Genomic DNA, 13,479 nt, shown 5'->3' with positions numbered 1-13,479 from the left:
TCCCCCGCCTCCCCATTACACTTGACACCCTTACTAATTAAGAATCAGTTTCTGCCTTAAGAATATCCATTGACTTGGCCTCCACAGCCTTTTGTGGCAAGGAATTCCACAGATTCACCACCCACTGACTAAAGAAATTCCTCCTCATCTCCTTCCTAAAGGAATGTCCTTTAATTCTGAGGCTATGACCTCTGGTCATAGACTCTCCCACTAGTGGAAACATCTTCTCCACGTCCACTATATTCAAGCCTTTCACTATTTGGTAAGTTTCAATGAAGTCCCCCCTCATCTTTCTAAATTCCAGCAAGTACAGACCAAGTACTGTCAAACACTCATCATATGTTAACTCTCATTTTTGGCATCATTCTTGTAAGCCTTCTCTGGACCCCTCCAGAGGACCCCTCCAGAGCCAGCACATCCTTCCTCAGATATAGTGTCCAAAATTGCTCACAATACCCCCAAATGCGGTCTGACCAGCACCTTTTAGAGCCTCAGCATTACATCCCTGATTTGTATTCTACCCCTTTAGTATGCTGAAGAAATATGTTTCAGGGAAAATGAGCTTTAGGTTGCTGAAAGTCATTGCCAGACAACAATAGCATAGGTGAAATTGGTCACTGGCAGTAGGTGGGCACCAAGTTTCAATGCAGTTTTTTATTGTGATCTGTTCCATTGAAGGCAGTGGAACTGTGTATTGTGTGAGGAGCACAATTGCTTCCTGATACTTGGTGTCTCAACTGTTTACTGCAACCAATAAAAACTACTTCTATCCCTCTTTTTATTGGAACTGGGGTAAAGTTGTCCATTGGAAACTTGCCATGTCATTGAATGACTTATTTGGTTTAATTTTCTGCAACTTATTTTTTGTACTAACTGCAAGTGTCTTTCCTTGATAGAAACTGGTGGAACATGGGCAAAAAGAGAAACATTCGCCCCCACGAGAAGCATTGAATTCCTCGCATGTTCTTGAACTGAAACAAACGATACAAATATTGCAGGAACAGCTGCACGAGAGAGATGGTAGGTGGAGTTGTAGAATTGTATCACGGGGAAACAGGCCATCTTTCCATGTCCTACCTCTTTGTCTATCGCCGTCTTTGCCTAGGCAATTCAAATGTTCAGATAAACACTCAAATGCTGTCAGTGACCCAGCTTCAACCAATCTTAAGTGGATTCCAGGTACGTAACACTCTGGGTAAAGAAGGCCCCACTCATATCCGCTCTAAATCTCCCCTCGAGACCTAGCTTCGCCAGCCCCTCCTCATAACTAAACTGGTTCATCCCTGGCAACATCTCCACAAAACTCCTCAGCGCTGTGTGCAGCAATATTGCATTCTACTCATAGTGTGGTGATGTGTAGTAATCCATCTGAGGTCTGAATAAGATTTTATAAAGCATAACCTCCCAACCTGTATTCAATGTCCCGACTATTAAAGACCAGTAATCAATATTCCTTCTAAACATTACCTTCATCTTCCTACCTTCAAGGATCTCTGGATTTACCCCAGGGTTCCTCTGCACCTCAATACTCCCTAAGATCCAACCATTTACAGTGTGTCCTAGCCTTATTAGTAATTCCAGAATGCATTGACACATTTATCTGGATTAAATACCAACTGTAACATTTTCAGCACATTTCACCAATACATTGATTACTCTCTGCAGCCTAGGTCTCCCTGCCATGTAATGAACAAACCTTCCAATCTTCATGCCATCTATGATCTTACTAATCTACATCCACAACCAAGTAAGTGACAATGCTAAGAGACCCAGCACCGATCCTTGTGGTTACAGTAGCAAAATCTTTATCCAGCCCATGACATCCAGAGATCCCCACACGTGTAATCCTTTCGATTTTGCTCTTCCAATATCATGTTGGCCTTGAACATGCTATTTCTTCTTTGAATAGTTCCCACTGACATATATGGAAGTAGGTGCTCCCAATCTATCTTTGCCAGGTCCTCTGTTACGTTTGTGATATCGGCCTTGGCCCAGTTTAAGACATTTATTACTAGTCTGTCCCTTTCCTTTCCCATTACCATTGAAAATATATGGAGTTATGGTAACTATTTCCAAATTGATCCCCTGCTGACAGATCTCCACTTGATCAGCTGCATTCCCCAGGATAAGTCCCAGTAAAGCTCCTTCCCTTGTTGGTCTTTCTACATATTGTGATAAAAAACATCTCTACCAGACACGCATCAAATTCCAGCTCCTCTGCGCTAATGCAATCCCAGTTAATATTTGTGAAAGGGAAATCCACCCTTACAATAACCATATTCATATTGCATTTCTCTGAATCTGCCAACATATTGTTTCCTCTATCCCCAGTTGATTTTTTTTTTTTAAACGTTCGTAATACACCCTTAGCAAAACAATCATACCTTTTTTTAATGTTTCCTCCCCTTTTATTACCCACTCTTGCCTGAAAAATTCAATATTCAAGTAACAAAAGGAGGAGCTAGATACCTTATACCTACTGGTCTATGATAATATTTGTGGCAGCTTCATGATTTCTGTATTTGAAACGATGGCCCTTCTGATTCTTCTCTAATTAATATATTTCTGTTCTTTTGATCTTAGCTGAACTTACTCAACGGGATTCTGAAGAAGATGAGATTTGTGTACAAGTACCCCGACGTAAGAAGAGGTCCAATCTGAAGAAAGAGCTTGCCCAAAAATCTCGGGAATTGGATGCAGCCTTGAAGAAGGAAAATGAAGCAAAAGTACGTTTGCTGAGGCTTAATAAAAATACAGGCTAATTTTTCACATAATTTTGTAATTGCCATTTGGGTTTAAGCACAACTGAGGATTTATCTTTTCATCTCAATTTTGCAGATGGAAGTGATTCGACTCCAAGCTCTTCTTCACCAGTTGGAGAAAGATGCCCAATCACAGGTTGCAAATATTGAACAATATATCAAAGCCGTGCAAGTCAAGGATGAAATCATTAAAGTAAGATTTTCAGAGCTTCCCATTTTTTAGGGGTTTGTTCATTAAAGGCACTGGGTAGAGTGGGGTTAAATTAGATTTCAGAAAGTTTGGGACTATTTAAGGGGCTTTACACGATAAATACAGGGAGCATTGTTCCTTTGACCTTCTTAAAAATACTAGAATTATAACAAAAAATAAACTGCTGAAAGATTTTGGCAACTCAAGTAGCATCTGTGGAGGCAGAGGGATGGTTAACCTTTTCAGTCAAGACACTGCATCAATACTCAGCTACTTGTCCCTCTAAGTTCCTCTACCAGTTTGTTTTTTTGGTCCAAATTCCAGCAAATTGGGTCTCCCGCGTTTATACACTAAAACTACAAGCTTGGGATTAGGAGAGAACCAATTGTTTCCCTCATTGGGTTGTCAAAGGTTAGTGCTCCTTACACAGAAAATTGAAATGCTCGTTTGTCAAGTTTATTTAGGATGGGGTAATAGATCATTCAATATCAAGGGAATTGAAGTTTACTGCAGTTGCTAGATCAGTCATGAGATTGAATGGAGAGTCCTATTTATATTTTTAGATTGAGAGTTGATACTATTTGGTTGCCTTAATTATAGTGAATTATCTCTTTTTTCAGTTTTGGCATTTCATTTTTCCCTTCTATCCTACAAAATGAGTAGTTGGTTCAGAATTAAAGAGTGTTAGTTCAGTTTAATTTATAATGATCAGTGTAAGGGCACACTTGCTGTGTACCTATCAGCATTGCTGCCTTGTAGTTTAGATATTGCTGTAGTGCTAGAGTTGTCATAAATTCTGGTTCCCAACCATAGTATTGTCAAAAAAAGAGTGCTCGCTGTTTATTTTCATGTTGCTGTTTATAGAAACTTGTTGTGCATGTTTCCTTCATATCAAAAGTGAGTGCATTCCAAAAGTATCTAACTCCCCACATCCTGAAGTTATGCTGAGAGCCTTTTGAAGTGTTGGTTTGCCCTTTTTGGAATGGTGCAGTTAATTTCTTTGTTATCACAGGACCTTCAGCATAGATTTGACTCCAATGAGATAAAGGGAACCAAGCAGTTGGTCATGCTGCAGGATGGTATCCAGACACCTGACTTTCTTCCAAGGGAGAGAACTATCATTGGAGGAGACGACCAGCAGGTTGATGCCTCTGTACATTTTTGTTTGTGTTTGGTAATGAAGCTGGAAGCATTTGGAAGCTAATTGCCATTTCTTTTCCAATCTGTCCAGATTCTCAAAGATCAGGAGTCGGAGGAAAGCTTGCTTCGTGCATTGAAGGCTGAGCAGCAACTCTACTCGAGACTCGTCAAAGCAGTGAAGGAATCAGACGGGTAGGAAATTAATATATTTATCAAATATAGGTTTTCTAAGACATGAAACAGAACTTTGATGCTTCAAATATATATATTTTTCACAACCAGATAAGCTCACACTGCTGCTGCTGCCGTAATCTTTAATATCAAATATATTTTAGATGAGAAATTCCAGTGGGTAAACTTTATATCTTGCGCTTGATTGTAGCCTCCGCTGCAGCTTCTTCTGGCAACTCATTCAACTTACCCACCACCTTCTGTGTGGGAAAAGTTTCCCTTCAATTCCCTCTGGTTTTTGACTCCCCTGTGCTGAATAAACTGAATTATACGCCTGTCATGATTTAATGTGTCTCTATAAAGTCACTCATCAGCCTTCTATGCTCCTGGTGCAAAAGACCCTATCTCTCATTATAACTAATGTCCTCCAGTCCCGGTAATGTCATTGTAAATCTTTTCTGCACTCTTTCTAGTTTAATGACATCTTTTTGGGATCTGAACTGTATGAAGTACTCCATTGTCTTACCAGCGCCATGTACAGTTGTAATATGAAATCTTGCACTCAATACATAAACTGATGAAGCCAAATGTGCCAATTGTCATCTTCACCCTATCTTCCTGTGTCGTCACTTTCAGGTGCTATATACTTGTACCACAAAGTTTCTCTCAGGACCCTGTAATTTACTTCAAGTCCTGCCCTAGTTTAACATCAAAGTATGACACTTTGCACTTCTCAGAGTTAAATTCCAGCTGCCTATTGGCCCATTTTACTTGTTGATATAGATCCTGTTATAATAAAGAAACTATTTTTTGTGAATTCTTCAGCTGTAGCTGTATGAGCTGCTTTGTTAGCTCTGATTCCAATGACATTGCTTTACTATAATTCTTGTTCAGTCGCAGTCAAATCCAAGCCTTGCAGATGGAGCTCACGGGCATTCAGTTGCTGAGGCAGCAACTTGAGGAAAGCATTCAAACCTATCGAGACCTGCAGAAGAACTTGGAACAGCAAATTCTGGATGCCAGAAGAAAAGGTGGGAAACTGATGGAAATATGGCAATGCATTTGTTGACGTGGGCTGCAAACCAGTTTCTAGGGCTTAGAAGCTGAGAGGTTGTGCCAGAGAGGCGGCCATTCAGCTTCCTTCCCTGCCCACATGCACTGTCAGTTACTTCTACCCATCTCCTTAGGTTATACAATGGCGTGCAGAAAAACTTCACAAAGATGTTATGGGGATTGGATGGCTTGTTATAAGGAGAGACTGGATAGGCGGGGACACTTTTCCCTCAAGCAAAGGATGACCTAATAAAAGTTAATAAAATCATGAAGGTCCTAGCTAAGGTGATGGTCACAACTCCTTGTTCATGGAAATTTGGGATTTCCAAAATTTTGAGGAAATCTAAGTTTGCCTTTTACAAATTTTAAGTTTGGAGTATGCCTTTTGAAACTGCCTTTTTTTTATTTTTTAGCTAAGTGCTTTAACTTTTTAGAATTCCATTTTCAGTACATTTGTCATACAGCACCAACTTGTCCATGCCAACTAAGATGTTCCATCTAAGCTAGTCCCATTGACCATATCTCTCTAAACCTTTCCTATCCATGTACCAGTTTAAGTGTATTTTATATGCTGTAAGTATTTAGCCGAGATTGTGGTCTAGCCCTTTAATAACTCTTTTCAAGTTTTGTTTCTCAACACTTTTGCAACTAAAACATACTTTTTCCTACTCATGAGTCAAAGTTTCTGAAATCTTGTATCTCTGGATTCACTTCCTCAGTTCTTCATGTTATTTTAGTGTTTCCATGGTGAATCGTCAGAAATGAAACAAGTGATTACGGCATCGTATTAAAATGCTGAGATATGGGCGATTGATAGTTTGTTTGCACTTCTATACCACTTAACAACTTGCACACAAAAATGCAAGTTACACACCAGGGCTTTATTTTAAACGCACTATCTCAAAAACCCTCTTCAAATACTTTTTTCCTAAACGAATCAAAGTCTATTATTACGTAAGATATAGACTCGATTCCTGTTTCATGAGCAACCCTTCTGTTAATGAAAGCAGAAGTAGCACTAACCATAGGAAGGATTTGGTTAAAAACACCTGTTCAAAGAGATTGTTCAAAGACCACATAACGCTTTGTTTCACGATGTTATTTAAGGGACTAAACTTAAAACTGTTTCAGTGATTTTAAACAAGAAGCTCCACATATCAGGGGGAACAACACATTCAAGAAAATTGGAGAGAAAGGAAGCCTGAGAAATTGAGTATTTGTTCCAAGATAATTCCTGTTTTCTTGTTTAACTTGTTTATCTGTGGAATTCTTTGCCACAGAAGGCTGTGGATGCCAAGTCAGTGGATATTTTTAAAGCAGAGTTAGATAGATTCTTGATTAGTACAGAGTTAGTGTCAGAGTTTATGGGGAGAAGGCAGGAGAATGAGGTTAGGAGTGATAGATCAGCCATAATTGAATGGCGGAATAGTCTTGATGGGCCAAATGGCCTAATTCTACTCCTATTCCTTGACCTTATCTTTTTCAACCTCTGTTCCATGTATTTATCACGTGTGAAGGTGTAGTTACTGATGTGGTTCTATTCCATTCATAATCCATGAAGCTTTATTCTGTTCCTTCAATTTATTTTTGGTTCTGCTTTTTTCCTCCTGTTCATTGTCTTATCTACCTCACTTAGTTGCCTTTCTGCCTCCTTATATGAATCGGGAACATTCTCCTTTTAACATTTGGGATCATTTTAATGACTTATTTTGCATTGGCTCTGATACAATAGTATTCACACTTATATTGTTTGAGGAATGAAATACACTAATTAGTTGTAGTTTGAAGAGAACACTAAACCACTTGGAAAAATAGGAACAGTTGCTTTTTACTTTTGTAAGAGTCATCTGGCATTAATTGAGCTGTAAACATTGATTTGATTATTTCAAACTTTGTCCCCCAGATACGATTTCCAAAGTAGATGTGGTTGACTTTGGTGAGATCGAGTCTCTGAGGCACCAGTTAGAAGATGCCCAACGCTGGAATGTTTCTCTGCAATCACGACTTGGACAGATGCAAGCTAGAGCTGGTGGAGTGGGTGCAGCCAATGATTCGGGTATACCATTGCCTTCCCCTCTCTGTCATGGCTAATTAATTTGCTCAAGATAGATGTTTATGAAAGAACTGCAGATGCTGGAAAAATTGAAGGGAGGCAAAAAGCTGGAGAAACTCAGTGGGTGAGGCAGCATCAATGGAGCGAAGAAATGGGTGACGTTTCGGGTTGAGATCCTTTGTATTGTATTATATTCAAATTTATTGTCATTGTCTCAATTAGAGACAACAAAATGAATTTCCCTTTACAGTCAGTATCATAAAAATAAATAAATAATAAAACATAAAACATATTAAAAATAGAATTTTTAAAAAAAAGCACAAGCACAGAAAGTCCACGACACAACATAACACAATGGCACCAAGGTGAGGAAGGCACCATAGTCCAGCCAGCCTCCCCTCCGATCTTCCCAGATGTTCACCCGTGGTCGGGGCCTTCCGAGCACCCGCAGTCGCCACCCCGGGCGGCCCGATGCTCAGGCCCTCTCGCCGCGCTGATGGAACGCCGACGCCAAACCCCGACGGTGAAAATCCTCCTCAGCGGCCCAGAGCTCCCGATCAGCCGCCTCCCACCGGAGTCCGCAGCTCCCGAGTCCGCAGGCCGAGCCGGGCAGAGTCGCAGGACCCCACAATGTTTGTCAGCGCCGCCTGCGTTGGGAGCTCCGCGAACCACAGCTCCAGGATGTCGGTGCCGCAGGCCCAGTATTCCGGGCTCCAGACGGCGATCCCCGGTAAGGCATCGCCAGCCCCGCGATGTATCGGCGCTGTCCCGTCGCTGCTGGAGCTCTAGTTGGGCCAGGCAGGAAAGGCCGTGCCAATCCAGTAGGTAGGCCGCGGGGGGGGCGAGGACGCGACTCGAATAATAGTCGCATCCTCTCCAGGAAGAGACTGAAGGACGATATCCCCCTTACCATACCCTCTTCCCCCACATCAAAACATTAAAAAAATAAAAAACACACTTCAACAGAAGGTGGAGGCAGCTGGTACTAGCGCCACCGGAAGTACAACACCCTTCTTCAGTCTGTGCTGGATATCACAGTCTCGAATCGAAACATCACCCATTCCTTCGCTCCATAGATGCTGCCTTACCCGCTGAGTTGCTCAAGATAGATAGTCTTTGGGAAACAAAATCAACATGCAGTACATATTTCTTTATGGCTCTGGTGTGCAGTTCAAAAGTTGAAACCTTGCTTTACAATTATCATTGATATGCAAGTTTTTTAAGCATTTTATCAAAAAACTACAGGATGGAAGAAGGCCCTTTAGTCCGCAAACTCTGTGCTATCCAGCACGTACTTGCATTAATCTTATTCTCCCCGTTGTCCCCTCAACTCCCCTTAAATTCTATCACCTATTTGCACAATAGGGACATTTTAGTGGGCAATCAACCTGTCAACTCATGTCTTTGAGATGTGGGACAAAACGGGATCATCCAGGAACAATGTGTAAACTCTGGTGGACAGTTCTGGATTGCACAGGTTGCTGTAGATGTGAAGCAACAGCTCTCCTGGCTGTGCTACTTGTGTTATCTCTGATAGAGTTCACTGGGTTTGGTGACATAAAGCACAATTAGGTTTAGGTTTATATTGTTGCATGTTCTGAAGTACAGTGAAAGGCTTGGCTTTGCATTCTACCCAGATCAGATAGAACATACATAGACACAATCAGCTCCAACTCAAGTACAATAGATAGAGCAAAGGGGAAGATACATAGTGAAGAATATAATTCTCAGCATTGTAGCGCACCAATTCCTTAGACAAAGTCCAATGGGTTGGGGTGAATCAAGTTGTACCCTAGCTTATGGAAGGTCCCAGACGTTTGTCCATGACATCATTGGTAGCATTAATTCCTTGGAATTTGAAGCTCTCAACAATTTTGTGATTGGTGCATGTACTCTACCCTACTTCCTGAAGTAAATAGTTATCTACTTTGTCTTGCTGACATTGAGGGAGAGGTTATTGTCTTGGCACCGTGTCACTATGTTCTTTATCTCCTTCCTGTACTCTGTCTCGTCATTGTTCATGATCCTGCCCACCACAGTGGTATTGTTTACAAATTTGTCGATGGAATTGGAGCTGAATTTGGCCGTGTAGTGTGAAGGGAATAAAATAGGGGACAGAGAACGCAAGTTAGTGGGCATTGGCGTTGAGAGTTATTGTGGAGGGGGTGTTGTTACCTAACCTCATTGATTCAGGCCTGTGGGTCATGAAGTTGAGGATCCAGTGGCAGAGGGAGAGCTGATTCCTAGGTCTTGAGTATGGAGATGAGTTTGGATGGGATTATGGTGTTGAAGTCGATAAATAGAAGTCTAATGTAGACTAATGTCTAGGTGTTCTAGAGATGAGTTTAGGGCTAGGGAGATCGACTTTGGGCATGTTACAAAGGTAAACAATTGCAGGGCAATGAACATAAGTTGTTCAATCACGGAACTGAGAGCTATCTTTGATTCATAAAATTACACAGCATGGAAAAGGTCCCTTCAATCCAACTCGTCTATGCTGACTAAGTTGCCTAACCGAGCTAGTCCCACACTCCTGCACCTGGCCCAAATCCCTCCAAAACTTTACTTTCCCTGACCAAGTGTTTTTTAAATATTAGAATTGTACCCGCCTCTACCATTTCAATGGTACCTTGTTCTATAAACACACCACCCTTTGTGTAGAAAATGTTGGCCCTTTTTAAATCTTTCACCCCATGCAAACCTATGCCCTCTAGTTTTCAACTCCCCTACTCCGTGGCAAAGACTATGGCTATTCTTTTTGTGTGTCGCTCATGATTTAAAAAACCTCTACAAGTCACCCCTCATCCCACACTCCAGTCCCTTCAGACTGATGAAGGGTCCTCACCCAAAATGTAGTCTCTCCATTCCCTCCACAGATGCTACTGGGCCCGCTAAGATTGTCCAGTAGTTTGTTTTTTGGTGCTCAGAGGGACTTGAGTATTCTTGGAAAGAATCGCTGAAAGCTAATGTGCATATTGAATCAATCAAACAATTAGGACGTATGTTGGCCTTTATTGCAAGAGGATTTAAGCACAAAAATAAAAACTGCTCCAGTTATCTTTGATTTGATCTGCCAATCCTCCAGAAAGATATGCTTGGAATGAGTGCAATTAAGTTGCATAATATTACTTAATTGAATGGAAAATTAGTCATGAGATGAAGATAAAGCAGAGTGGGCTTTTACAGTCTTGGGTTTAGAAACAATGACGTGTCTCTTTTATGCTGATGTAACTCAGCAGGTCAGGCAGTATCCCGGGAGAACATGGATAGGTGATATTTTGGGTTGAGACACTTCTTCACTACATGTCTCTTTGAATTGTGCTAAATATCGGCCTGATGGGATAGATACAGAGTTGATGTTTCCCTGGCTGGGTTATCTAGTACTATATGTCACCATCAACCTAAGAGGTTAGCCATTCAGAACAAGAAATTTCTTAATTCGAGAGATGAATCCCAAGGTGGTGTTGATTCTCACTCGCTGGATGTAATCATGGTCCAGATCGATTATATTTTTGGATGTTAAGGGAAATGGGGTTAGTGCAGGAAAGTTACTCTGAGTAAAAAGGATGACTGATTTTACAAAATGACAGATCAGGTGCACGGATACAATTCACCTCTTGTAACTTCTTTACGTTGTTGCATTCTAGGTAACACTTTTACAAGCTATGGAGACCAGACCTCGTATCTCAGCATCTGCCTGGGCCAATTTGATGATTTGGAGCAGGAAATAGTAAATCTTTCTCTGCCAGAGCTCCGACAAAAGGTGAACCTTTCTGAATATGATTTAATTGCCTCATTCTGCAGATCTTGTGTTTTCTAATTACATTTTACACACAACACAAATAGAAGATAGTTTCCTATTTATCCTCCTATAAAAATCCAGGTTATCGAACTGCTGAAGACCTTGAAAGCATTGCAAACCAACGACCAAGAGTTGCCAGATAGAATTAGTACGTCAGAGCGTTTTATTCTCAGCCCTAACAGTGAAAGAAAAATATACTTCCCATCAGTGCCTGCACAGGTAAAGAAACAACTCTGTAATTACTTTGCATGTCTCACATTTTTCTGCTGCTAAAAGTATTTTGCTTCCAATGTTGTACACACAACTGCTGAAGTGGTACAAAATATTTTGGTTCAGAATTCAGTTCGACTTGGATAGAGAAAAAATGCATCCTTGTGATATGGATAAGTGTGAATTCTAAGAAATAGTATATTTTCTTAAATTGAATTGTTACTATTATGTGTTTTAATGTAAGAGTATATTATGTACTTCATGTAAACTTGGGCATGAATTCCTGTTGTGTAGTGATACATAGGACAAGTTTATCTTCTTTATTAACTTAAAATTGTTTGGGTGTTAAGTGACTTCTTGGAATGTTTGATTTAAGACTTGAAAAATCTGTTCGTTACTTTTTGTTCCAGGTCTTCTGGAATCCATTTTGCATCCAAGACATGCTTTCTTTTATACTTCAGTTATATATGCTATTGTTTACATCCATTTTCTTCCCTTCAAACTTCATTCTTTTGTCTCATCCCACTGCATGTCTCATAGCTTCTTCATCAAAGGCTGGAAGAATCAACAAAAATAAATGGAGACCTTCAGGAGCTGTCACAAAACCATGGCCAGTTTCAGGAACGCAATTTGGTAGGGCATTTTTTTCTCATTGAGAAATGCACTAGGTTATTTGCACTTTTTTGTAATTTATTGAACTCTTTAAGGTTTATTATGTTATCTATGAGTACTGTTTCCAGACTGCCGCAAGTAAGAATTGCATTGTTCTGTTTTCAGCACTTATGACAATTAAACACTCTTGATTCTCTCTTGACTCTAAAGATTTCTGGCTTTGCCCATTTTACTTAGGCTATTCCAATGTGGGTGTATTTGAATTTGGGCTTTCATACGATCATAGAAATTTTGTACTGAAAGGAGTTCATCATGCCCAAGCCTATCAAAAACAAAACCGAGCTGGACCTTAGCTTCCAGTACTAAATCTACAGTGCATTGAGAAAGTATTCAGACCCCGTCACTTTTTCCACATTTTGTTACATTAAAGCCTTATTCTAAAATTGGTTACAGTCATCAATCTACGCACAATAACTCATAATATAAAAGCGAAAACAGGTGTTTAGTAATTATTGCAAAATAATTAAAAATAAATAACTGAAATATCACATTTACGTAAGTATTCAGACCCTTTGCTGTGACTCTCAAAATTGAGCTTTAGTGCATCGTGTTTCCATTGATTATCCTTGAGATGGTTCTACAACTTGATAGGAGTGTACAAGTGGTAAATTAAATTGATTGTACATGATTTGGAAAGGCACACACCTGTCTATATAAGGTCCCACCATTGACGGTGCATGTCAGAGCAAAAAACAAGCCATGAAGACGAAGGAATTGGCTGTAGACCTCCGAGACAGGATTGTGTTGAGACACAGATCTGGGGAAAACATTTTTTGGAGCATTGCAAGTCCCGAAGAGCACAGTGGCCTCCGTCATTCTTAAATAGAACTTTGAAACCACCAGGACTCTTCATAGAGCCTGGCCAAACTGAGCAATCGGGGGAGAAGGGCCTTAGGATAGAGACTTACTAACATATTCAGGGAGGTGACCAAGAACTCGATGGTCACTCTGACAGAGCTCCAGAGTTCCCCTGTGGAGATGGGAGAAACTTCCAGAAGGACAACTATATCTGCAGCACTCCACCAATCAGACCTTTATTGTAGAGTGGCCAGACAGAAGCCACTCCTCAGTTAAAGGCACATGACAGCCCACTTGGAGTTTGCCAAAAGGCACCTAAATAAGATTCCCTGGCCTGATGAAACCAAGATTGAACTCTTTGGCCTGAATACCAAGTGTCACGTCTGGAGGAAACCAGGCACCGCTCATCACCTGGCCAATACCATATCTACGGTGAAGCATTGTGGTGGCAGCATCATGCTGTAGGGATGTTTTTCAGCGGTAGGAACTGGGAGACCAGTCAGGATCGAGGTAAAGATGAACGGTGCAAAGTATAGAGAGATCCTTGATGAAAACCTGCTCCAGAGCGTCCAGGACCTCGGACTGGGGCAGACGTTCACCTTCCAACAGGACAACGACCTAAAACTCG

The 13,479-nt window shown here is 40.8% G+C and overlaps 2 protein-coding genes across 4 annotated transcripts in view; both read left to right on the top strand.

Annotated features, from left to right (window-relative positions):
- rpl28 (ribosomal protein L28) overlaps window positions 1–13,479 on the top strand; it is an 87,800-nt gene that overhangs the window by 18,481 nt on the left and 55,840 nt on the right. The gene's annotated exons all lie outside the window — the stretch shown is intronic.
- LOC129711899 (myomegalin-like) overlaps window positions 1–13,479 on the top strand; it is a 102,339-nt gene that overhangs the window by 47,781 nt on the left and 41,079 nt on the right. For 2 of the 3 annotated variants that reach the window (XM_055659903.1, XM_055659900.1), the window contains exons 20-29: window positions 897–1,020; window positions 2,584–2,726; window positions 2,839–2,955; window positions 3,965–4,093; window positions 4,184–4,284; window positions 5,158–5,294; window positions 7,220–7,372; window positions 11,017–11,132; window positions 11,253–11,390; window positions 11,922–12,014. In XM_055659903.1, coding sequence (XP_055515878.1) covers window positions 897–1,020; window positions 2,584–2,726; window positions 2,839–2,955; window positions 3,965–4,093; window positions 4,184–4,284; window positions 5,158–5,294; window positions 7,220–7,372; window positions 11,017–11,132; window positions 11,253–11,390; window positions 11,922–12,014 — 1,251 coding nt within the window. The remainder of the gene's footprint in view (window positions 1–896; window positions 1,021–2,583; window positions 2,727–2,838; window positions 2,956–3,964; window positions 4,094–4,183; window positions 4,285–5,157; window positions 5,295–7,219; window positions 7,373–11,016; window positions 11,133–11,252; window positions 11,391–11,921; window positions 12,015–13,479) is intronic. The other variant, XM_055659901.1, reaches the window with a different exon arrangement.

Source organism: Leucoraja erinacea, chromosome 31 (assembly GCF_028641065.1).
Source record: "Leucoraja erinacea ecotype New England chromosome 31, Leri_hhj_1, whole genome shotgun sequence".
NCBI lineage: Eukaryota > Metazoa > Chordata > Chondrichthyes > Rajiformes > Rajidae > Leucoraja > Leucoraja erinaceus.
The sequence above is the reverse complement of the archived record's forward strand: the minus strand, read 5'-3'. Positions and strand labels throughout refer to the sequence as shown.